This window comes from Eupeodes corollae, chromosome 3 (genome assembly GCF_945859685.1).
Source record: "Eupeodes corollae chromosome 3, idEupCoro1.1, whole genome shotgun sequence".
NCBI classification, from domain to species: domain Eukaryota; kingdom Metazoa; phylum Arthropoda; class Insecta; order Diptera; family Syrphidae; genus Eupeodes; species Eupeodes corollae.
The window spans coordinates 43,228,897-43,256,305 of NC_079149.1; the positions used below are offsets into that span (position 1 = coordinate 43,228,897).

Here is a 27,409-nt window from a genome sequence, read left to right on the forward strand (position 1 = left end):
CTTGTTGTGTTCTTTTTTAACTGTATTTTTCTCTATAATTTCTGAATTTTTCGATATCAAAAAAAGGGATTTAATGAACAATCAGAAATAGAAAGGAGTTTGTTTTTTAAACTACTTCAAAAACTAAATTAAATAAAACAATAATTGCTGTTTTTTAAAAAAAAAATTAAATTATTCGTATGCGAGTAAGCCCTTATTTCGTTTTAAATTTAATTTAAATAATTTCATTCAACACAACGTTTCGCAAATTTTTTAATTTCTTCTTCAGGTTAATCATAAATAAAGATTGGACCTGGGCCCTATTTCATAAACATTGACAGGTGACAATTTTACAAATTTGTCACACTTATGTGACAAGTTTTCATTGCATAACGTATTGACAGGTGACATAATTGTCAGTTAAATACAACGACAATTTTGTCGTGAAAATTTTGTCGTTGTCAAGATATGACAATTTCGTCGTGACAAATGACAAATTTGTCACTTTCATATTTTGGCAATATTTTTTAACGTACATAAGAAAGTGAATTGATCTACAGTATTATTTATTTACAAATTGGGTATGCATGTACATACAAAAATTGTGGGATGCTGAAGGTGATTTTTAACAAAATATATTCTGCTGTTGATTTGCAGACGCGAAATTTTTCCTTAAATTTGTAATCACTTAATGAAGCGAAATAATTGTTTATCCTTTGTCTAAAAACTCGAGGGTGGCGTACCTCGCGTTCGTCGTCACTTTCACTTGAAAACATTATATTAAAATAAAATTGTCACCTTACGACCGAAGCTCAATTGCCTGTCACAATTGTCAACTATATACTGACAAAATTTTAATTTGTACCATTTTTTCTGTTTCATAAAAAAATTGTCACTACGAATTTGTCGGGGAATTTGTGACAATTTTTAAAAAAATCCCTGACAATTCATTGTCATGACAATTTTTTTATGATCCGAAATCTTGACAACTTTGTAAAATTGTCAGGGAATTTTATAAAGTTGTCAATTTTTTTACGGGACCGAATTTATACAATTGTCAGGTTTGTCATTTACAAATTGTCACCTGTCACCTGTCGCACCTGTCAATATTTATGAAATAGGGCCCTGGCTATTAAGAGTGGGGCTCGCCGACCACCTCCAAAGATATCTCTGCCATAACTTGAGGAATGTTGGTTTTAATTCGTTTAGTTTAGGTCTCATGTTTTGTGTAGTCTAACAGACAAAATGTAATGATTTTTTCAAAACGCACGATGTTGGTGGCCAACGGAATTTTTTTTTACACTTCAGAATTTTCAGAAAGTAGTAAGCTTATAGCAAGCGTCAAACTACGATCAGAGGCTCATCATAAGTGCATGTGTTAGTTGTTGGTAAAAAATAAAAATAATACAATTTTAGCCTAACACACGCACAAAATACAAAACATAATTAACATTTAATTATTACCATTGAATAATGACATTACAATTAATTGTAATTATTGAATGCTATTACATAAAATAAAATAAGAACGTTTACGATAGTGGAGCACTGGTTCTAAAAAATGATTTTAATCCAGCCTTATTTAAATTTAAGTCTATCAATGAACAATTTAAGTTATTAAATTCAATCGACTTAAAGCTTCATTCTTCCCACAGTTAGTTCTATGGAAGTCAATATGTATAAAATCAAATGTACGCAGGTGATGAGTTTCGCCTCGGTAAATCAAATGTACACAAGATAGCAAATAAGGTGCACCAATTTCACCAATGATTTGATGAAAAAATACTAAGTCAATTTTAACACGCCTTTGATGGCGAGATTGCATTTGAGACTTAAAGAAGCAGAATACGATGTTCATAGTAAGGCAGATCATAAGGATCATTCCAAGGAATACCTTTTAGGACAAAGCGAATGAAATTATGTTGAATTGATTCAACACGTTTTCTATGAATTTCGTAATAGGGAGTCCATACCTGCAAAGCATATTCAAGATGAGGACGAACATGACAATTATACAAAGAAAGATTAACATAGGGATCATTGAACTCTTTTTTCCAGCTTTTTATAAAACCAAGCATATAACTTGCTTATTGCTAAGTGATGCGTAAATTCTAAGTTGGAACAGAAATGAACACCTAAATCTTTAAATGCGGAGACGCGACAGAGTTTTTCCTGTGATCAAATGCGCTACTGATTAGTTTTTTAGTAAAAGTTGTTGTCTGGCATTTTAAAGGGTTTAGTGAAAGGTTATTTTCCCCACACCAAAATGTGAAACTTCCAATGTCGGCTTGTAAAAGAATACGATCATGGGTGGACTTTATTATTTTAAAAATCTTCGTGTCGTCAGCAAAAAACGAGACGTTCACTTGAGCTTTGACATGACCATACGTCGTTAATAGACATGATGAACAGAAAAGGGTCAAGATGGCTTCGCTGAAGAACACCAGATTGAGCAAAAAAAAAAATTCAGAATGACAAATTCTAAATTTTACCTCAAAGGATCTGTTTTCAAGGTATGATTTAATCCAAGCTAAGAAAAATGGTTAAAAACCAAGAGCTTTAAGTTTAAATAAAATAATTCCGTGGCTTGGTTGGTCAAAAGCTTTAGAAAAGTCATTGTATACACAGTCAACTTCATAATATTGTTCTAAAGCGTTTGAACATACATATGTTTGAGAAGGTCGCATTCACAAAACTAGTGGCTACATAGTCATGGGATTCTGATTGGCTAAATCTAAATACAAAAGTAGTAGAAACTTCCCCTCCGTAGTAACGTAACGTTTCAGACGTTTCAGAGACAAAAGATAAGTTAAAGTTATCAAATCAACAATGTTTCTTATTTTATATATTTGCATTTGTCAATAATATGACAGTTCCAGATTGACTAGCTTTGTAATGTAGTTTTGCATTCACAAAGCTAGTTGAATTTTGACTAAGTGGCCACTAGCTTTGTGAATGCTTCCAATGTAATGAGATTTGTAACGGTTGATCTTTGATTAACAAAACCATGTTGCTGTTTGCAAATGAGATTCTTACTAAAACACTTTAGGAATGCAAGAAAGCTTTGCAATGGGTCTGCAGTTGCTTGTATCCGAATTGTTACCTTTCTTCAAAATTGGTGTTAGAAATGACCATGTGAAATTACGTCACAAGAAAACTTCTCACCCAGTGAACTATAATAAGTCGATTTTTGTGACTTGTCATGATCTTCAATCGCCAACAAAAAAAAGTTATTGAATTTCTGCGAACGCCATTAAATCAATATATTTGATTCATCAGCAACACATCCATTTGCAATTTGTTAGACTTAGCGTGCAATACGATGATGCACATTCCTTGCGACTTACGATGCACGATTATACTAGCTTCAAATTTCTTTACAATTTCTTTTTGTATGATTTTCAAGCGATCCATTATATTTAATGGCAAACATTCAAGTAGTTTCAACTAGATTAGTTGGACAGCTATCAAATGCACCCTCTAGCAACTTAACACCTCGAAATGAATGACCCTTTCTTTTACTTAAATCATGTTTTAGAAAAAGGTTAATATACAAAACTTTACGTAAACATCCCTTAGAAGTGACTTTTAACCGAGTAGAACAGATTCAACCGATTTCGTTTTAAAGTAAAGCTTCCCTGTCAAGAAATTGGTAAGATTTGGCTTTTAACAAAATATGCAAAAATAGCATATTGTGTATTTTATTTCATTTTAGTATGTAGGTACATTGTATAGAATATTCATTAAACATTCCCAATAATTTAAGCATTTCGTTTTGGATCATTATTATCTAATATTAACATAATAAAAATAGTTCCTCCTTTTAAGATGGGTGGGTAAGTATTTTGTGTTTTTGTTTTGTTTTTATATTCTATCTGGGCTAAGCTTAGTGACTTTTATAGTATGTTTGTTTTTGGTTGAATTTTTGTTTTGTCCGTTGCATAGCTTAACGAATGGATTTTCATTTATTCCAGAGAATTATCTTCGATTATAGTTAAGTCCTAAGATGTTTCGAGCCTGAAAAAATAAAAATGCAATCAAAACGCAATTCGCTTATGAGTTTTTGAAAATAAAAGACAACTCACTGTGACGAAGGCAGAATTAAACGATCTCTGGAAGTTATTAGTCATATCACCTGTCTGTGCGAGTACCATTTGAATTTGGGCAGCTTCTTCCATTCGATTTTTTAAGAATGTCCATGTCTCTTGGTGATCTGGAGATGAGTCTTGCAACATGAATACTTCAACCATTTTGAAAATTGTCGCTAATCCAACTCGTCTAGTATACCAACCAAACTGAAATTTTAAACAAAATAAAAGGGTCAAACAATTTAGAGTCCCTAAATAAGACTTTAACGTTTACTCACATCAACTGATCTATCACCAGAATAATAGCACATATCATCAACCATTGTCAGAACCTGTGCCAGTGATGTCGGTACATTAGGTGGCAGAGCTATCAATGCCATCGCTTGGGGCCAATGACTTTTGTATGGTTCTATCATCTGCAAACGAAACTTGACCGAACGAATCAGGAAGTCTAGAGGATCTGCCACTTCTTTCTGTCCATTGTTTGTTTCAGCTTGCATATGCTTCAACAGAGCCTCATTGCACTTGCCTACGAAATGTGAGACCAGCTCATAACCACCACTGGGGAACATTCCGTGCACTTCACTAGGATAACCAGCCTCCTCGGCACCTTGAATTATTGCCTGACGTGACCAACCTTCTGCAGGAACATGTTTTAAGGCGGCATCAAGTATTTTCATACGAACTATATCGGTTTTGGCTTGTCGAGCATTCTCTTGCTCCTTTTCGTCGGGAGGTGATTCACTCTGTTGCTTGTTGAATTCTTCCTCCCGTTTCTCCTCCCTAGCACGGAATTCATCGATATTTGTGGATTTAGATGTGCTTTGAGTGCCAGTTGTGAAATTTCTGCTAAAAGAGTTATAACGAGTGCAATATGGCTTTGTTAACTTTGGACTAGACGGCTGTTGTTCCTGCGTGTGCTGGTGCTGCTTGTGAAAAAAGGCTTTTAATGCTGAATTGGTAGCAACAGTTGATGTTGGCTGCAGTAAATTATTTAAATCTGCAAAGTATGAAAATAAAGAAAGTCTTAAATTTTATATTAATTATTGTTGACAACTTAAGAACATTTTAATGACCCGAATAGCATATCAATGATAATTTATGAGCATTATGCATGCAAACTACTTTCATCACGAATTAATAATTCGGCTAAGTCATTTATTGCTCCGTTGAATATTTTTGTTTTCAAAACGTACATCTATTTATTGATGTAACGCGCGCCGTATATCGGTGCTCGAAGCGATAAAAACAATACAGGTTAGTATATATTTATGATGATAATACTTTGATGTAGATTAATTATTTATCATTACAACAAATGACAGTCTCTTTACATACCATAATAATCAAGTCAACAAGAACACCAATTGAATGACTAATCATTATTATGCAATAAATAAATCACACAATATACAAAGTTGAAGATAAAATATTTTGAATTAAATTAGGCCAATCACGTTTTGGTGTCATAAACAATAACAGGTGCTGAATTGAGTTTATAAATTAGATGATGCTGTTTTTAGATTCAAAAACAATAATCAATTTATGAATATTATAATATATTTTTAGTAAAGAATTTATAGATTTATGAATAAGGAAGGGTAGACTTTAAATTTATTATTATTATTATTTATACGAGCGAGCTGGTACTATTGGATTGGGCTTTGAATAACAAAATTAATAAATTTTTTCATCATTGGACTTTGATGAACTCTGGGTTTTTATTTTATCAAAAATGATTCTTTACCGGAATAACTAACCGCAGTGACCACAACATTTTTTCGATAAGAAATCTACTTAAAAATTAAATGTTTGTTAATTGGTAAGGACATTTAAAAAAATGATGGAAAATAATTTATCAAAGTTATGGGTTTAGCTTCAATACTTGTTATGCGTCGAGGAATATTGAAAAACGTGATCAAAAATAAAATCAAAATTGCAAAGGAAATCAGACAAAATGAACACCCAGACTAAAGCATATTGCACATGAAATTAATTTATTATCCTAACATAAGTGTCAATTGGTTTATTATAATTTAATTGTGTTTTTGCTTGAAATTAACTTTTTGAAATGTGTAAAATCACATTTGTTTGTCCATTCGTTGTTCGCTCTCATGTGCAAAGCCTTTAAGACGAGCTAAACTACAACTTGGGTACTACAATCATCATGTTTATCTTGTATCAATCTTGGTTGGAACATTTTAAGCTATATATAACGTTTCCCTACGAAGAGGGAATCTAGATGATAGACATATAACGTGAATGTAATACTATTTGGAACATTTCATATTCGAGGATAATTTCTTTAAATAGGTACCGCAAAAATATGTACTTAATTTCGTCAAATCAACTTATTTGAAATACATACTGTACAACAGAAATTGGAAATATTGATTTCTTTTTGTAATTAACTTTTATTTTAATTACAATTTATAGTTTTAATTTTTATTACAAATATGTACATAATTTTTAATTGATCACTTCTACACCAAAATTAAACGAATTTATAATTGACAAAAATGCGCTTACTGATAAGTTATTTAGGGAAAAAAACTTTTAAATTACAGTTTAGATAATTGATTTATTTATGTATATATTAATTCAAAGCAAAACGCATACAATATCTTAGAATTTGAGGAAACTATTTTGTAACATCGCATAAAATTTAATTGGCGAAAATAATATTTAATTATATTTTTGTGTAATGATTACTGAAAAAAAACAATGATTACTGCTTTTGGGTAATTGTTTTTGTTAATGTTTTTTATTTATCTGAATATGGTTTTTACAATAGTATCTGCGAAGCCGAAGCTTCTCTACAGAAGAATATTATCAATTATATTAAAATGAAAGTTAGCAAAGTTTACGATTTTATATAAGGTGCAATTTCAAAGTTATAATTTAAAAAAAAAAAAGAATAAGTATCGATTATAATAAAAAAAGGTATAAATATTTAATCTGTACAATCAATGAAATATTTTTTAGTTCTTTTTTCTTTTTTTAAACATGAAAATTTCTCTTGGTAGTCCGTTGATTATACTTGGTACGGTGTGTTGAAGTTTACGTCATCGGTAGTTGTTGTAGTTCCATGGTATCTGTAACATTCCTTGTGCACGTTTTCTGGGGTTGAGTTGATGTTGAATTGGTTGTTTAAATCGGTTATCATCAAAGTATTCTATTATGGTTGTCATCTTAAAAATATCTTCAACTTGTAGTGGCTTAAAAAGTGTGTCATACGTTTGTCAATAATTGCTGTTAATTTGTCTTTTTTTTAGGTGGATTTTAATTTTTTGAATTTTGATAATATGGCTTTTACCTGCATTACCCTAAGCAAGTATAACATATTGACTCCTAGATTCCATCAACGAGTAGTACACTTGTTTTGAAACATCGTGGTTAATGTGGTATTTTAGATGAGATAGTGCAAACCTCGCTTTCTTTAGGTCCATTCTCAATACTTGTAGTTGTTTAATAATTCGATGGATTGTTTTTGCGTTTTAGGGCATTCATCAGTCTGTAAATAAATCTTTTGTTTTGTCGGTTTAAACTGTGGACTTATGATATGCATCATTTTTGTTTTTGATGCATTTTTCACCAAGCCGTTGTTGTGACAATATCTAAATGCCATTATGAATTCTTCTTGAATTATCTTTGTTGCCGTATCAAGAGAACTATGGCGAACGACAATAGCCGTGTCATCAGCAAAAGCGAAGGAAATACTCTGTTTGAAGAGTCGTAGCAATTCGTTAGTGTATAAGACAGACAAAATGGGATCCAGTTCAGATCCCTGCGGAACTCCATATCTCATCACTTTTTTCTCACTCACAGATTTTAACACAAAATATTCTGTTTTGCAGATATTCTGCCAGCCAATCAGCCATAGAGCCTCTAATTCTTCTTAGAGCTTTAATAAGATTTGAGTGATTTAATGTGTCAAACGCCTTACTAAATTTTTTGAAGATTACTAATACGTGATGTCTCTTATCTAAACTTTCGTTGACACAATTCGCAAACTCACCAAGTAACTTTCCTATATTTTTACTCTTCTGAAAACTGTACTGGCTTCTATAAATCAATGCATGTTTGTCAACAAAACGTTGCAACCTGTTGGCAATCACACCTTCCAAAGATTGTTCAATAACTGGAAGAATTGATATAGGCCTATAGTTGTTTAGGTGGTCCTTTGCTCCTCCTTTGTAAATCGGCCATACAACTGCTGTTTTTAAGGTAGATGGAATTTTTGATTGATTTATACTCAAATTATTTAATTTGCATAAAATAGGAGGAAATGCATCCTTATAGCTTTTTATATCAATTGCTCTGATTCCATCAAATTCTGGAGCCTTATTTTCTCCAAGTGTATCTAAAATTTTTTCAATTTTAGTGACATTAGTTGCATATAAAAATATTGAACTGTCATCTCTGTTTTAATTTGTTTCCAATGTTTCGTCGATATTCGTTTTCTTTTGTACTAGTATTTCGTTAATTAGACTCCATGTTTTCCTAGAATCAGTCTTAAATTGTATAAACTTGTTCTTGTAACAGTTTGATTTTTGTAATTTTATGTGTTTATTGATTTCGTTACGTAGGGTTTTTTTACGATTTAATACGCTGAATTTCTCCGATTATTTTTCCATCTTCTGTATAGAATATCCCTTTTTTACATTAATCTACTAATGTTGTTGTTGTACATGTGTTGTTTTGTCTTTTTTTTAACTATCTTTCGATGGTATGTTGATTTTTTGTATATATTATCCAATTTTTGAAATAGTCTATTGTACATCCTCTCTGCATCTTCTTTATCCAAAACTTCTCTCCAATTTTCTTCTCTAATAAGCTGGTTAACTCTTGAGCTAGAGATGCATAAAGAAAATGGAATTTCTACTTTGTTAAGTAGAATATGCTCGATTTTTGGTCCCTTGCTGAAACCGGGTGGTCTATAAATTCCAATAACGATGTAGTTATGTTATCTTCAAACCGAAAAAAATGTGTTAAAATTCTTGGAATTTTCTTTAAAAAAAAAAAAACAACTAAAACCTGGTACAATTTGATTTTTTTCAAATTTGTAAAACTCTTAAAGCATTAAAAACCTTAAACAAAAATAAATACAAAAAATTGAAAACAAAAAACGACACTGACTTTTAAGTTGTTGAAATAGTGCTGTTAATATTTTGTAACATTCAAAGAAATTCTTACATAAAAAAAAAGTCCTACCAAAAATGCTATTTTATTATAGCTATCAGTAAAATCCATCAGTAAAATATGAAACAGGAGGAATATGAAATGTTTTACTGATGAGTTTATAGCAATCAGTAAATTTACGTCATTAAATGTTGTTTTCTTCCGATCATAACATCGAACTCCGCGCCTCAGACAATTTGATTACTGTTGCTTTCATCAGTAAAATTTTTAATGATGTGATCATAACAGTACAAAATTGGAACACCAACGAAATGGAATTTTTTCTGTAACATGTTCAAAAACTAAAAACTAAAATTTTACTGATAGCTATAACCGGCCCCTTATTTAAATTTTTGAATATTTTTTTCACAGATTGCAAAGTCTTTCAATTTCTTAGAGCCCAAAAAATTGACTTGTTACTCAAAATATTATTGATGCGAAGTTATTAGTCTTGGTCGAATACCTGCCACTTTTTTTTTAAACTTTGGATTGTAATAAGTTTGTTAATTTATCTGTTAATCACATTATTTTTTGTAATCAAATTAAATGATTTAATTATTAACTTTCCATATTAAGTTTTTGTAATGGGTCCAATTTGTCAAATTGAAAACTTTAACATTTCTCGACGTTTCAAGGGCCCTAGAGTCGAAATAAAAGATTTTTAGAAAGATGTCGTGCGTGTGCACGTACGTTCGTACGTCCGTACGTTCGAGACGTTTTTTTCGTCGTCCATAGCTTAAGAACCAGAAGAGATATCGATTTCAAATAAATTTTGTTATACAGATAATAGGGCAGAAAGATGCAGAAGGGGCTCTCTTGCGTGGGTGGTATTTTTGACCATAGCAGTTTGAAAAAAGGTGAAAAATTTGGGTAACCCTAAATATCTTACGAACCAAAAACGCTAGAGACTTGAATTAAATTAAATCCAAAATTTTACGACTAAAATATGATTTTATCTCCAAAACAATTTTGTGCAACGAAGAATAATGTTTTTGACATCTGATAAAATTTTGAGAAAAATCGAATTGACAGTTTTTTACAAAAAAAAAAATAAAATAAAAAAAAGTTTGTAAAAGTTGATTTTCGACTCAAATATCTTTTCAAAACTTTGAGATATTGGCTTTAATTTACTTTTATCTTTCAAAAAATATTGTTGTCAACATTCAGTAAAATTTTAAGAAAAATCGAATTGACAGTTTTTTTACAAAAAAATAAAAACCGAAAAAAAATAACAAAAGTTGGTAAAAAAATGATTTTCGACTCAAATATCTTTTCAAAAATTTGAGATAATACCTTCTAACTAATTTTTACTTATAAGAAACATTGTTTTCAACATTAGGACAAACTTTAAGAAAAATCAAATTGACAGTTTTTTTTACAAAAAATAAAACTCTAAAAAAAAAGCAATGCTAAAACTTGGTAAAAATTTAGTTTCGACTCAAATAGCTTTTCAAAAATTTAAAATATTGGGTTCAAACTTATTTTACTTCACAGAAAATATTGTTTTCGATATTCAGTAATTTTTATATAAAAATCCAAGAGTCCGTTTTTTCATAAAAAATAAAATCTACAAAAAATAGTACGCAAATTTGGTAAAAATTGATACGAGTACGTGTAGACAAACTTTTAAGCAAGACAAATCGACTTCTTGATAGAAACTTTAAAATAGATAGTGGCAAAGGGGGTTTATCTCGCTTTAACGATACAAGACAGCATTGAGTTTTCGAAGCATTACATTCTACACGGTTTTTGATTCCTAATTGTACAATGCTGTCAAGATCAGAATTTAATGAGCCTATCATACGCTGCTGTTGATAGTCCACATCCAAAGCACAAGGATGCGAATCTAAAAACGAATATGAGAAGCTGAGGGTACTGTCATCAGCGAAACAATTAAGTGGGTAAGATTCAGACAAAAGATCATTTATAAAAATATGGAAAAGTGTCTGAGACAAAACGGAGCCCTGGGACAAACCAGCGTTTATTTTGTGAATATCAGATTTGAACCCCTCCAATACTGCTTGAATTGAACGGTCGAAGGGTTATTTCTAACCCAACGAAGAAGGGATTCATCAATACCAAAAGCACGCATTTTCGATAAGAGAGCTTGATGCCAAACACTCTCAGGTAGCGTCGAATTAACAGCAAACTGTGCTGCAAGCAAATTGGCTTTATCAATCGAGCTTGCATAGGGAGTGTCATTGTGGGCAAGCGTTGGAACCGAGGATGACGTGGTGTTTCGTACGTTTTTTACAAATGACCAAAAGTTTTTAATATCTTTGGGACATTGTAGTAGTGTTTACCTTAATTATTGATCATGCAAAAATTTGGTTCGTCGAATATGAATTTATTCGGTTTTTCTCAGTCGGGTTGGCTTTATAACAACGGAAACTTACATCTATGAACCTAATAACCTTTTTACAGCTCGAATCAAACCATGAGTTCTCTTAAGGTTTGATAAATTTTACCCTATTCGGGATAAAATTTCTCATTCCACAAAGAATTAAATTTGTAACCACATCTGCACTGGAAGAATTCATTGAGAAGTTGGCTTCCTCATAGGAGTTTTTTCTTTAACTGGGTTAACACATGATAAATTTGCAGATATGATACAATGGTCTGATGTGCCTAGAGGCGGTAATACACTGATTGTGTATTTATTAGGGTCAGTGTTAAGAAACAAGTCTAGGGTGTTTCCGGATTGACCTGCAACGTCAGGAATTCGTGTTGGCTCATCGACAAGCTGAGTTAATTGATTTAACTCAGCAAAGACCTTAACATACCTTCCTTCCGGTGTTGAGTGGCCAGAATAACGAAGCCAACACGAATTGTGTACATTGAAATCGCCCGCAATGACGATTTCAGTTTGAGGATAATGGGCAACAATTCTTTGAATGGAGTCGGACAGAGCATCGAATTCGTTAAAAGTTGAATTTCTGTACAGATTTGGACTTCGATATAAGAAACATGCGTGGATGACGTGCTTATGTACCGCAAATTTTAACCACATGAAGTTAAAGTTTGTGTTAGAGCACAAACCATATTGTGGCTGAAGTTGGTAAGCAACATCATTTCTTATAAATACGGCTAATCCATGGTGGAAAAAGAATAATGGCACTAAGCTATACCCATTTAGATTAAATTCCAAATGATCGGAATCTTCACCTATCTAAGTTTCACTTAATGCCAAAACAGCTGGCCTGTTTGTTGCGGTGTGAACATATGCGGCAGAGAAGTTCTTTCTAAGCCCACGAATGTTTCTGAAATCAACTCTGAATTCATCCAGCATTATAATATTCAAAGACTAATAAAAACACTACTCGGACAATTAACTATGATGAATAATCTGACAAGCTTCCAATTTATATCGTACGTCTTTTAATAAATAAAAATAGTGCAAAAGCAAAAATAATGAAGAGGATTATAATCTGAAAAGAACGCCCAAAAAAGAGGCAGACAAAAACATTACTTGGGAAGTTACAGAAACTGTATCAGCTTCATGAGCAACAGATTTAGAAAAGCCCCACAGATCCTGCTATTTTTGGAAAATGTGAAGTACTCATACATCAAAGGAGAAAAAACTAAGTACACTAGCAAGAAGAAAGCAACTTTCCCTTTCTGGGGAAGATACGATAAGTGTCGTTCTTTTGTTGTAAAGCTCAATAGTTTTTGAACCTATTTATCAAAAACTTTAAAATACCAAGTTATTGCCAATCTATCCATTCCAAAAATAAAGACCTATTTATTTTTCTTATCATATAAATTTGAAGGTAAATATTTATTGATTGGCAAGAATATGAGCAATCTATGGAGGCTTGCTTTTAAAAAAAAGTGTTAATGAACCGGCTTCTTTCATATAAACCACCGAAATTTATTTCTATTTGCTTAGATCATGAACCTCAAAAAATCCTCAAATAATAATCTTCTCATATGCATTAAAAAATAATCTACAAAAATGTGAAACACTAAATAAATAACAATAACTTCCAAAAGATGATGACTAATTTTGGTTAACCGAATTTTGCAAAACCATAATCTTACGATAACAAGTTGCTAATCAGCCCAGACTAGACCGGACCACATTATCTAAACAAACAACAAAATAAACAGTTTTAACAAGATGTTCCACTCCTAAAGTATTTCCCCGCTTTTAAATGTGCAAATGTCATCATTCTAGTAGTCAATCTAGTGTTCTATGAATTCACACCCCAATCTATGCATCGATTGTAAGAGTTAAGACAAACATAAACACTCCACCTACTTAAAGTGCCCCTGAAATCAATTAACACTTCCAAGTCTCTATAAATATAAATATTTAGCAAAAATTTAAGAAAAAAAAAACAACAACAAAATTGCATTTAAAAAAATATAATAAAATTTATTAAGAGAGATTTTCTTTCATGATTTTTAGTTTGGATTTTTCATTTTTATTTCTTCTTGTGTCTTTTCTCAACACATTCTGTAGCGCGTGCCAATAGACATTTCAATAAATCTAATGACGTCAATCCCTGATCCAATACTTCCACCTTTCTTTCGGGGTCCAGAGCGAGAGAAACATCTGAGCCATTCAAAGCAGAAACGCTCAACATTTGTGCCATACGATCGTATTCCTCGTTCAAGCCTTTGTTGTTCTTCACTGTATTCTTTTCCAGCTCGTAATGAGCCACCGACATATTGATGGCCATCCTCAGCGGATCAAGGAAATCTTTTTCGATTTTTTTGTTTACATCCCAGAATCCAGTCAAGTTCTTTTCGTCAGTTATGGCAAAGAATCGAATTGCATTTAGAGCCGGTATGATGCGATCAGAGTTCTCGATTAGGTCCGTTTCGACTCCTTTCTGAAGGACACAGATTTGTTTGAGAATAAAATCTGAAAACTCCTCCCCAGAATAGCACGCTGGAAGTTTCTCTACACCGCTGGTGGCTAGTTTCACAGCTACTAGGTCCTTGTATATCGTTCCGAGATATCCCTGCAGTCCGGGATGCTTCACACTCAGCAGGAGAGATTTGATGGTGACGCATTTTGATTCATCGCTAAATCGAAGGATATACTTCTTCAGAAGCTGAACTGCAGACTGACGAGAACTCTTAATGGACGAGTATGCAATAATCTGGGAGAGAACACGAGTGAAGTTTTGGTGAATTGGCTCGAAGAGGCTCTTGTCGGGTATTTGCAATTCGCCCATATTATCGATAGTCTTGTGGCAAAGGAGAAGTCCCCGCTTCTGAAGAGTGGGCGCCTTGCGCGATAGGAAATCGGTGACCAAGTACAGACACGATTCGAAGATGTACACTGGGCAGTATATCTTGGGAGCGGATTCGAATCCAATCTCCTCAACAATAAGCAGATAGTAGAATATTCCCATTGACTCAATAGGCAACTTTTCCTCCATTTTGAAGATATTCTCCGTGGATGTCAAGTCATCGAACTCTTCTGGCGGATGGGACTTGTTCTTGGCCTTCTCCTCCACCAAGCTCAGCAGATAAAAGGGATCGTCGAGAATTCTGGTGGCCGCTTTGACCAAAGACGCTGCACACTGCATTGTGTAGGTGTTGGTCAGCTTTTCATTCTTAGCCAGGTCCAGATAACACAAAGGTTTACCCAGGAGCTGCAAGAAAAAGCAGCACAGAACGTTCCTGCGGTTAATCGTCTTCGATTCGTCGTCTTTATCTTTTAGAACATCCTCAAGCAGAGGCTCATAGAATAGAGCCAGGGTGATATAGTTAGCCAAGACTTTCAAGACATCGTCATCCTGTTCGAGGAGCTGTTCCTGACGTTGATTATAACCACTCACTACGTAGCTGGGAAGCTTCAACTCAGTGATTCGGTTCACGATCGAGTTCAGTGTCCATTCAAGCGCCCGAGATTTGTCCGACTTCAAACGAAGCAGACAGATCTGCAGACATTTCAAAGCCGTAGTGAAGACATTCTCCGACGGACTCTCCTCGACAATCTGCAGCAACTCGAAGAGCACTTCCTCGGCTTGGGAGTGCGTTGCCGCCAACTTCATAACCTCCTCACAACAAGTATACAACTCAAGGTTATTCTTGTAGTTCTCATCGTTGAGATGCACCAAAAGGATTTCCAATAAGTCTGCAGTGATAAGTTTGAGTGTTTCAAGGTTCTCCACTTGCTCCGAATGAAATAGACCAAGAACTTTGTCGTACTCTTTGTTTTGTAAACATTTTTTCACATTTTCCAAAAGTTTTTCACCTTTTGCGGCCATTTTTTGGATGATTCACTCGATTAGGAACGATTATATCACTGGATGGAATGAGTTTTGTATGATAATAGTGATTTGTGAATGAATTTGGATAAAAAGCACAAATAAATCGACTTTTCTCCTTGAGATTTCTAAAATTAATGAAGACGAAGAGCAAGAGATGACACACAAACACATACCGGCGCACCAAATTGGCTGTCAGCTGTCAGAATAATTTTGACAGCCCAAAAAAAAGGAGAATCGAGAACCTACTGAGAGGAGAGAGAGCGAAAAAACGACAGGAGAACAACTTTTTTTGCATTTTCTTTTTCCAAAAGTGGTGTAATAGGTTTAGCTGAGGGATTTTTGCGCGGTGGGGCTTTTCTAGGGTTTGTTTTGCAAATGGAAGGTTACGATGATTTTATTTGAACTTACTTGAGTAGAGGAGGATTTTTTGTAACTTGGTTATTCGATTAAATGCGCTTAGATTTGCCATAATTCGTTTGGTGGTCTCGAGGATTAACCTGCGCACACTTTTTTTGAATTCTATTTTTTACTTTCGTTTTCTTTTTAAGCGAAGTGTCATTGGTGACAACCGTTTAAGAACTGCTGAGCAGAACAGGGATGGTGGTTGTTTTTGTAGGGGCAAAATGCGATGGCTGTGTTCGTATGGTAGGTTGAATAACGGTCGATGAAAACGTAGTAGATTTTATTTGTTATGAATTAAGCTGGCCATACACGAGTGCTGCGGTAGAATGAGCCAATTAATATGTGACGGATCTTAAACCATCAGTGTAAAACTTCCAAAAAGAAACTATAATCAGACAAAAAGGAATGGAAACAATATAAAACACTCACCCACCTTTAACATTCTTGTTAAAACTAGCAACTTTTCATAAATCAAAATTTTCAAACAGTACTTTGTGTTATATGGCCTAAAATATTTGTGACCTAACTATGGTTTTTAATTCCAGATCATTTATCATAATCGTTTTCTCACTTTTTTACAATTTTTTAAAAGGTTGACTACAAGCTTCACACTAATACAAAAGTTAAGGCATTTGCTTAGAATAGTGGTTAAATATTTGATATATCGTTTAGCAGTTTTAATTTATCGATTATAATGTTATTCAAATGAATTCCATATGAGTGGTGAAAGTAAAAGTTCATAAACAAACATCTTACTTACTTACTTAAGGTGGCGCTACAGTCCTGTGTGAACTAGGGCCTCACCCAATAATATTCTCCATCTAGCTCGATAGCTCGAATCCTAGCTAGATGTCTCCAGTTTCGCGATCAAAGTTGGTCACTTTTCACTTGTGCGTGCCACCTGATCCGAGGTCGTCCTCTACTGCGCTGTCCTGTGGGTGTGGATTCGAAGACTTTCCGGGCCGGAGCATTATTTTCCATGCACTCTACGTGACCCTGCCATCTTAGTCATTCTACTTTTACCCTTCTGGCTAAGTCTCCGTCGCTGTACAGCCCTCACAGCTCGTCGTTCCATCTTCTCCTCCACTCCCCTTCGATGCATACGGAACCGTAGATCACACAAATAACTTTTCTCTCAAATCGACCCAAGGTGCTTTCATCCGCTTTTGTCATAGTCCGTGCTTCTGCACCGTATAGCAGGACGGGAATGATAAGTGTCTTATATAGCAACACTTTGGTCCCTTGAGAGAGGACTTTACCACTCAATTGCTTACTTAGTCCAAAGAAACAGCGGTTAGCAAGAGTTATTCTGCCTTTGATCTCTACACTGGTGTTGTTTTCTGTGTTTACAGCGCAGCCTAGTCAGACGAAATCCTTGACTACCTCAAAGTTACGTCTGTCGAAGGTGACGTTTTGACCAAGACGTCGGTGTTGTATGTCCTTTCTTGACGACAGTATGTACTTTGTTTTGCCTCATTAACCGTTAAACCCATTTTTGCCGCTTCTGCCTCAATACTCACAAAATCTCCTTTTCAATATCATTAGCATATGCTAGTTATTGGACAGACTTTTGAAAGATAGTGCCTCTAGTGTTGATGTGTGAGCTCTGCAATATTCTTTCAAGCACGATGTTAAAAAAATTAACATGACAGCGCATCACATATACAAACATCTGGACCACACCAAACATGAGCAAGCCATCCAGACTTACTTTAACTTCAATTGACATTTAAACTTCGAACTTAACTCCTCATATTTATTTTAATATACTACTATAAACAAAGGAAATACTGCGTTTAAGTAGTTATTATCACAGCAAAATTTTATTTTTGATCTGTGTTTGTAAATTGACAACTGAAAAAGTAAATCATAACAAACAAATGTAACGTAAACTTGCTGTCCAGAAAAATGTCGATTGATACCATAAATAAAGAATTTATAGATACCTAAGATGAGTTTGAGGTACCCGTGGCATGATGGTTAGTGCGTTGGACTGTCATGCTAGAGGTCTTGGGTTCGATCCCTGCCTATGCCATCTAAAGTCTTTTCACGGGTACTGCCTCTTGCGAGGAATTGACAAATTCTCCAAGAGTAACTATTGTCATGAAAAAGTGCTTTCTCAAAAATTAGCCGTTCGGAGTCGGCATATAAACTGTAGGTCCCCTCCATTCCTGACAACATTACTCGCACACAGGAATGGTTGAGAGTTGTAAGTCACTAGGCCTTGGTTCTCAACGGACTGTCACGCCACCCAATTTTATTTATTTAAGATGAGTTTGAGTTATGTCGTGATCTGCAAGGAAAAGAAAAATATAAAAAACACGGTTTAATCCATTTATATTAAGCGACAAGGATTTCAATAAAAGATATCGTTTGGATATAGAAACAGGCACATTCATTATTAACTTACTTAAAATTGGATAACTACGAAGTAAAGAGGATAACACGTTTCTGAAAGTCTCCAGGTTTTAACAGCATCTATCATAGCCAGCGGCCCTCATATCGAACCAAAATTTTTTTGTTTACTATCATCGTAACATCATTTCCATTATCGTCGACAATGTTGATGTGCCTACAAATCGCTTCTGTGACTACGACCAGTTTAACCTAGGGTTTTACTTTTACTTTTGAGAAACACATTTCATGACGACTATTACTCTTGGAGGATTTGTCAAAATAATATCTATAAACATGTTTAGCATCATTCAAGACTTAAAAGGTTTTCCAAAAAGACGTTTTATTCATTTCCCACGTTTTGGGCAGCTTTCACTTTTGAATATGTCATCTTTTGACATTTGTCAAGTGAAAAATACCAATTACCACAAAATGCATATAACTATACATTGAAATTGTCAAAGACGCTGCTGAATGCAACACAAGTAAACGGAAGTTTGTAAGACAAGTTTCCTGTCCTCGGAAAAGTGATCTTAATTTCCAACCGAGAAATCAAGGTTTATGTTAATACTCCAATAGGCTTTTCACACCAAACTCGAAAACCTTCATCGAAAACTCAAGTAGTCCCAAACATGTTTGGTAATCCACAAGTTTTCGTAAACCACAAGTTTTATATAAAACCTCACGAAAACTAAATCCAATTCAACGTTGAACTAAACAAACAAACCTTTCGAAACATTCAGCGCTCAAATTAATGTAAAAAAAAAACAGCTCTCGGCTGCTGTCAAAACAAATATTCCATTTTGAAATAAATTTGGTCGTGGTAAGTAATATGATTTATACAATTTCCTTACAAAATAAGAATTATTGCTTTTTGTTTTTTATTAACAGAATATGGAACATTTTCTAACGTTGAGAATAAAAGCTCCGGTGACTATTTGCGGCACTGACAGTTCTTTTATGATCCTCCGGAGTTTCAAACGCTCTTTGTTAAACGAGGAACCGGAATCCGCTAAGGCTACTGGATGGCGTGACGACCCAAAGGACGAGGAAGACTTGCTCATAGTTAGTAATGACGTTTCCAAGGGATTCGTCTTCCAACTCGTCGCCACAAATATGTTCGACGATTTCGCTTACTACCTGGAGAAGGACTTTCCGGTTACTCTGTTCAATCACAAGGGTTTGGGAGATATGAGAAAGGCTAACGCTAAGTCACAGCGAGCTAGGAAAATTTGAACCAAAATATGCCACAATGTGGGAATCGTTGTTCCAGTGAATAAAACCACAACAGTGGCTATCGCCTGTTGATGGGAAGATACCAACATCAAGAAGATCCTCAGTGCTTTGGACAAGCCAGGCAAGTCCTCAAAGGAAGAAGCGAAAGAGATAGTCATAGAGAATCTGCAGCCCATCATTACAGCTTCAGTGATCGCTCTGGATGAGTGTGATTTTGGTACGAATCTGGGACTAGGAATGGACGTTTTCTGCTCTGGCCAGAAGTACCTACACGAAATCGTTTAGAATCTTCTCAACCCCGCCTATAAGCTGCTTGAACAGCCACAATACATGGCAATTCTGAAGGCATATTTGACCAACAGATGCAAAAGCCATAAGCAGTATTTTTGATTAAATTTGTTGTAAAAGAAGAAGAAAATTTTTTAAATAAAATTATTTTTTGTTGTAACAGTTTTGCTTATTGTTGATTCTAAGATATATTTTCTAAACAATTAGCTTGTGAATTAGTGAATTGTTTGGACCGCTTGAAGTGAACAAAGAGGATAGCTGCAGCCAAGCGAGCTTCTAGTTCTTGTTGGTTCATGTCATGGGCCCATTCCACCCGTCCCTAGAACTTCAGTTGAAACTCTTCTTCGAGACGAGCTAGTGTTACGGCCTTGTCTGCGCTTATATGCTGGTCTATCACAGCACAGGAAAGGATTATTGACTCAAGGGTGTCGACGGCAAAGAAAAATAGTTAGAAAAATGTTTGCACTTCATGAATTTTTAAAAAATTGAATCTTGAGAGAATACATACCATATAGAACACCTTCACTGTGTGATAGAAAGTACTTGGATATTTTCATTTTATCCGCATCCAAGACGGCGGGTGGAGGTATACTGGCAGTTTTTTATACATTGGTATCGCAAAGTTTGTAAAACCACTCAATGACGGGATCCCAATCGTTCTTTTGGAGCTCGTATAGATCTTTGCCTTCCTGAAAATCAACTTGATAAGTACCTACATAAGCCTAAAGTTTGTATTATGCTTTTCCAGATCCTTTAGTTCATTGCAGAGCATATCGAAAGTTTTCCGGCTTATTCTGAAATTTTTTTTATCAATACAAAATTTGACCGCCGGTGTTAAACAAATTTAAATGTCAAATGAAAACGTGAAAATGTTCGGGGTGAACGATTTACGGGTTTTTGAAAACTCTTTTTGGGTTTGGTGTGAAAAGCCTATAAAATCAATTCAGGGCCTTAAAGATGAAGTTCCCTCCTTTTTGGAATGTAACAAGTTTAAAAATTTTGCCTCTTATCCGAAAATTGAATTAAAGTAGAAAGCTCTGCGCAAAAATAGCATAAATTAAGTGTGTTCAATTTTTGATTTAAATAAATAAATTGTTTCATCTAATTGCTTAAATTTGAAAATTGCAAGCAACCCGTTTTTCAAGTTAGATTTTGTATTTAATATTTGTATCACTCTTTAACAGCCCTGTTCTTGTATCACAACAAAAATAACAACACAGTTCCTCAAACTGCCTTAAATTGAGTTTCTCAAACATTTTTGTATTTTTCTACACATTCTCGCATCTTCTTCGTCAAAAATTCCATGCAAAAGAGGAAAAAAACAAAAATAAAGCACCAGAATATACCAACAAAACGTAATCCCGTTCGTTAAAAATTAAATAAATTGAAAGAAAATGTGAAAATTTTGATTTATTTAACTTTTCTCCAGTCGACTTTAAACTTTCACCGAGGCTTGGCCGTGCGTTTACATTTACACCAAGTGTTTGTCCCATCTTCCAGAGAATATATTCATCTTCTTCCTGCAATTTACATATTGCCATCGGCAAATCTATTCAATTAAATTCTTTTAAAATTAAAAATCCTAAATTTTACATAAAATCAGTGAGCAAACGTCAATTATTATCTCGAGTGAAAATCCTTCGTGCAACTTAAAATTCCAGCCGAATGCTGTGAAAAAAAGGGTGGAAACCCAGTGAAGCAAAAGTGTGAACGTGAACGTGAAGTCGACAAAATAAAAGTGCGAAAATGCACAAACAAATTTTGTGTTGAAGAAAAAAAAAGAAAAATAAAACTCCCACAAAGCAGAAAAGGAAGGATGAGAAAATAATAATAATTTGGATATAATTTTATTCCCAATTTTGTGTGCTGGTGCTGCTGCTGCTGCCGTGGTGCGTCGTCGTCGTGTTGTTTTATTCACAAACAAAAAAGGATAAATATTCCCTTTTCCGCTTCTTACCTAAATCAGAAAAAAGTGAATTGAAATACCTAATTGAAGAAAGATAAAGATTTTTTTTTTTGTTGATGGTTTATTCATCTTCGGCGGCGGTCGGTCTTTGTCTTTGGAATCAATTTTTTGCGAATTAGATTTTCCGGGACTCGAATAATTGTGAATCGGCAGAGGCAGAAGGAGCAGAGAAATTCGCAACAAAATGTCGACGCGGTCTCAGTTGACAAAGGATTTGAACGGTGAGATGAAAATAAGTGCTGACACTTTGTCAGAATATTAGTACCTTTTATTTAAGTTGTTCTTTTTATTTTTTGTTTTTGATAATTCCAACTGTCATACTTTGGCGAACTAAAATTTAAAACATACGGTTTTCATATGTGAAATAGATTAATAGGACTTGTTTTGAAAAATTTCAATTTCGTATAGAATTCGTAAGGTTTAACTTCAATCGTTTATTTTGTTTTGGTTGTTATAAGGAAATTAGACCATTCTTGTCTTTGTAAAAGTTACAACAAAAAGTGCTTGGTCAAATAAGCCGTTCCCTAACAATATTACTCGTCCACAGGAATGGTTAGTAGTTGTAAGTGACTAAACCCTAGTTCTGAACGGACTGTTGCGCAGCCTTATATTTTTTTTGTTTAAATTAATTTAAATAGCAGGGGAGTCAACTATCGACCAAATATTCACACTATGGCAGATCTTCGAAAAAAAACCGCGTATGACAGCATCCATAGGGAAGAGCTCTACAGAGCATTGTCTAGTTTTGGCATCCCTGTCAAACTTATCCGTTTGTGCAGAATGACGATGGAGAATGCATGCTGCTCTATCAAGGTCGGAAAAGATCTCACCGATGCATTTGATGTTAAAAAAGGTTTTAGACAAGGCGATGCACTGTTATATGACTTCTTTAATATCGTTCTGGAAAGAATTTCGCAAAACTCAACACTAGAGGCACAATCTTCCAAAGGTATACCCAATTAATATTGGAAGATCAAAGCTTGATGTCAGTGAAGCGTTTTTGAGCATGAAAATCCAGAAATTCAAGAACGAAGTTGGTATTTCTGCCAATTAAACTTTAAAATTCGTACGACCTAGTTTGATTGTATAATCTTTAGTGGACGAAAAATTTCAAAGATTAATAAAGAATCGACAAACTACGGTTTTCGCAAAGACGCCCACACACACTTTTGATCCTTTGCTTCCAAATAGTTAAAAATTTTCAAACAATTTCCCTCTCGCCCGCCGAGAAGGTGCGTCACAAATGTGTAAACTGTTTCTACAAAATTAACCATTTTTTAAGTGGATTGGAACTATTTCAAAACGTTATTTAAGCGTGTATCCTTTAAAAGTAACAGCTGGCCAAATAGCGAGCTATACCAAATAAACCAAACAAATATTTATCCAAAAACTAAATATCTAATTTTTTGTTATCCATAATATGCGAGTGTACATTTTATTCAACATTCCTATTTAGCTTGTATAAAAGTTGATTTTTTAGAGGTGTGGTTGTTAAAAATAAATAAAACACGTATAACTTAATGTTATAACCAAGAACTAAGCTTTTTTATAAAGTTTTTAAATTTGATAACGAGAAAGTAACCGCCGGCCGGGTCTTTAATAACTTTTAGCGGAGAGCCCAATTTTCGATCAATTTGTTTGCGGCTATTGGGGTCACATGTTAGCAAAAAGCCGCCAAATATTGTATTCCAAGGCGTCAATCTTCTCGGGCTTATTTGCGAAGACAAGAGACTTAACATAACACAATACAAAATAGTCCAGCGGTTTTTAATCGCACGATCTTAAACGATGTCAAAAAGACCAACTCCGAAAAAAAGTTTTTTTTTTTAGTTTAAAAACCACACGTCTTAAAAAAACCCTCAAAAAATTGAAAGCTTTAGATTAAAATGGAAATAAAATCACAGAAGTTAAAAGTAAAACAAAAGACCCAAAGACTTGGATTTGAATGGAAAGAAAGTAACAAATTCTGCGATATTTTTGATGCTACAAACTTAACTATTCCTGTTTTGAGTTAAGTTCCGAATATTTTGGAATAATCCTAAAAACTTATAACAATCATTGTACATCTTACAATGGCAAGTGAAAGGGGATCTTAAAAAAGAATAAAACAATTTGCCCTATTAGCAAGAATATGTTTCAATAAGTCATTTTCACTCTAAGGCAAAACCCCACTGTTTTATTTCATCGAATTTGAAACACACTTTAAAATATAGGGTCCGCCAAATAACTCGTTTTTTGTTTTGAAAAAGGGCGCAAAACATCGAGTGCAGCTTTGGCTGTGTGGCACGTAGCGCCGTTTTGTTGAAACCAAATGTTGCCAATATCCTTCCTTCAATTGAACAAAAATTCGTTCAACATGACCCGATAACGATCGCCATTGACTGTAACGGACACTCCTTGCTCATTTTCGAAGAAAAATGACTCTATTATGCCTCTAGACCGAAATTCACACCAAACAGTGACTTGTTTTGGGTGTATCGTCTTTTCGATGTATGCGTGCGGGTTTTCTGTGCCCCAAAGGCGACAATTTTGCTTCTTTACAAAGCCTACTTACTTACTTAAGGTGGCGCTACAGTCCGGGGCAGACCTGGGCCTCAACCAACATGCGTCACCCGAAGAATTTTTCTCTCGAAGCATCCTAAGACGTTCTCATCTTTCTTTGACAGGATCCAGGACTCAGCGCCATTAATGAGAACCGGGATAATAAGTGTCTTAATGATGGTGATTTTAAATGCTCCAGAGAGGACTTTACTTCTCAATTACCTTCTAAGTCCAAAGAAGCAGCGATTTGCAAGAGTTATTCTTCGGTTGATTTCAGCGGTGGTGTTGTTTTATGTGTTTATAGCGGTGCCTAGGTAGACAAAATCCTTAACTACCTCGAAGTTACAGCTGTCCATGGTGACGTTTTTTCCAAGAAGTCGTTGTTCAATGTCCTTTTTAATGAAAGCATATGCTTGGTCTTGCCCTCATTGACCAATAAACCCATCTTCTTTGCTTCCGTCGCAATGCTGAAAAACACTACACTGACATCACGCTTTGATCTTCCAATTATATCAATATCTTCTGCGTATCCGAGTAATTAGATGGACCTTTGGAAGATTGTGCCTCCAGTGTTGAGGGTTGAGTTTTGCACAATTCTTTCCAGAATGATGTTGAAGAAGTCGCATGGCAGTGCATCGCCTTGTCAAAAAACCTTTTTTGACATCAAATGCATCGGTGAAATCTTTTCGGACCTTGATAGAGCAGCATGCATTCCACATCGTCATTCTGCACAAACGGATAAGTTTAACAGGGATGCCAAAACTAGACATTACTCTGCAGAGCTCTTTACTATAGATCCTATCATAGGCGGCTTTAAAATCGATAAAGAGATGGTGGGTGTCGATTTGAAGCTCCTGGGTTTTTTCCAAGATCTGTCGTAGAGTGAATACTTGGTCGATAGTGGGCTTTCCTGGTCTGAAGCCACATTGATAAGGACCTATCAGGTTGTTGACGAACGGCTTCAGACGTTCACATAATACGGCTGAAAGGATCTTATATGCAATGTTAAGGGGACTGATGCCTCTGTAGTTGGCGCAGTTTAGACGGTCTCATTTTTAATGTATCGGCCTAACTATGCTGAGATTCCACTCATCGGGAATGCTTTCTTTCGACCATATTTTGCAGATTGACTTCAGTTTAGATATAGCTATCTTCACTTCGTCTAGGTCGGGTAGGCTTTTGTTTATCTGCGTTAAGTGGTTCTATCTCCCTTACAGCGGAATTCGGTTCGCCATCACCGTTATATAATTTGGAGAAGTGGTCTTTCCATATTCTCAACAAAAAGAATCAAGATCAAAATGAGCTTCATCTGAAAAATCGGCATCTTTTCAAAGTCGATTGCAGGCAATATTTTCCAGCGTTGTTCAAGCGTATACACAACCATATTCGTTCAGCGGAAGAATACAACTAATTAATTGTCAAATCATACATAAGCTAAGTCACGAAATAAGCACTAGTTGAAAAAATGAGCGCTATATAATTTCTAAATTCAGAATAAAAACTATAAATGCAATCCGAATACTCTTATGGAATTTTCTGATATTTGTTTAAAGTTTAATGGTTTAGTTCGAATTTAAAAAAAAAAAGAAAGATTAAATTAAATGCCACTAACTTAAAAAAAAACTAAAACAAAAAGTGGCATCACTGTTTTCATTTAAGAAAGATATTGTGCCAACGAAGTAAGTAAATTACACTAACAAAAACCAGAACAGGATGAGAAGAACAGTAACTGTAATTAATGGAGAAATCAATTTTGATTTATTACACAAATTAAAGGATAGCTGGTTTTGGTAGGAACCCATATAACCATATAAGGGTGCAGCAGTCAGTGTTGTTATTTGTTAGTCCAATGTTTCAATAATTGTTATCCTAATTAGGAATTATTACGAATTCTCTTGTGGTAGTTATTGGTACATTGTTTTGTTTCCACTTTGTGAGTAACCATTAATTCCTGTAACCAGCATAACTATTATACTTACTCCCTAAAATGTCGATTCTGATCCATATACATTTTTATTATATTTTTCAATGTTGTGTATTAACAACGAACCAACAAAATAACAACGGCGCATGGGCATGACGAATTCAATGTTCCTGCTGAGCTGAAGTGCTGAGTGCCGTTCCGTTTTCTCCCAGATTCTGTTCTGACTGATTCTCTGGTTTTTTTCCTTTCGGTTACATATTTTTGATTGTTTTTACTGGTTTTCTGGTTTTCTTTGGAAGACTTTTTTTTTCTTCTCATCCATTTTATCGTTTCTCTTGTGTTGTTGTTGGTTTCTAGTGGTGGTATTGGTGTTGTCCTGGTCCTGGTCGCACAATTCAAAAAGGGAATAAAAACCGGCATTTTCATCTTCATAATCGTTATTCCACTTTGCTCTGGATCTTCATCGTGTTTATGTGTTGCTGCCATTTGAAATCATTTTTTTGTTTCTTACTTCCACAGAAAGGTTTATGGTAGGAAGGAACGTTTTTGGGAGTAAGAGATTCATGGTTCTGGATTTGTGATTCCAGATTCAGAACAGAAATCAGTGAGTCAAATGACACTTTGCACTTCACTTCAACCATGAGCATCACAGAGAGGAGTCTTCCTTTGTTTTGTTCGTCCTGCCACCTGTGTATGATGTGTACATTGTGTTGGTTCTTGATGAATTATTTCATATTCTTTTTTTTTCTTTGGCCCTTCATCGTTCCTCTACGTTTTTAGTCGTTGATTGTTTCAGGTGTGGAAAAAAATTATAAATTCTTAAATCACTGAGAAAGATCCTTTTGAAGCCCTGATGACAATAACGACTATACGAACGCGACGACGACATTCTACCAACATTCTCGTAGGTTATATATTTATACATTTCAAGTTAATGGAAGTCTCATGGAACGTAGAGTATGGCCAATTGTTTATTTATACAAGATGTGTAAGGATGCGCCTTTGCTCTGATGATGGGTGGATCTGTATTAATACATTTTAAAGCAAACACAAATAATAATAAAAAATTAAAATAAAATACCGTTGGAGAGGAAAGTGGATGAATTTTGAAAAGAATAAATTCCCCCCACAGCAGGTAGGATCCTATATCTATGTACATATTCATACCTACCCGCCTTCT

General features: G+C 34.6%; 3 protein-coding genes across 3 annotated transcripts in view; 1 reads left to right on the plus strand and 2 right to left on the minus strand.

The window, feature by feature from the left end:
• Positions 1 to 3,829: 3,829 nt before the first annotated feature.
• Positions 3,830 to 16,060, minus strand: LOC129950158 (ubiquinone biosynthesis protein COQ9, mitochondrial). Its single transcript, XM_056061999.1, has 4 exons — positions 15,887 to 16,060; positions 4,346 to 5,067; positions 4,065 to 4,274; positions 3,830 to 3,996 (listed from the first exon to the last, which is right to left on the minus strand). The coding sequence occupies exons 1-4, from the start codon at positions 15,945 to 15,947 to the stop codon at positions 3,958 to 3,960; spliced, it is 1,032 nt and encodes a 343-aa protein (XP_055917974.1). The 5' UTR covers positions 15,948 to 16,060; the 3' UTR covers positions 3,830 to 3,957.
• On the minus strand, positions 13,601 to 15,678 carry LOC129950157 (glomulin). Its single transcript, XM_056061997.1, has one exon. It carries the CDS (start codon positions 15,473 to 15,475, stop codon positions 13,676 to 13,678), a length of 1,800 nt encoding a protein of 599 aa, XP_055917972.1. The 5' UTR covers positions 15,476 to 15,678; the 3' UTR covers positions 13,601 to 13,675.
• A 5,151-nt stretch (positions 16,061 to 21,211) lies between the features above and the next one.
• LOC129950155 (F-actin-uncapping protein LRRC16A) overlaps positions 21,212 to 27,409 on the plus strand; it is a 171,972-nt gene continuing 165,774 nt past the window's right edge. Inside the window, exon 1 of the mRNA XM_056061995.1 lies at positions 21,212 to 21,985. Coding sequence (XP_055917970.1) covers positions 21,949 to 21,985 — 37 coding nt within the window. The 5' untranslated portion in view covers positions 21,212 to 21,948. The remainder of the gene's footprint in view (positions 21,986 to 27,409) is intronic.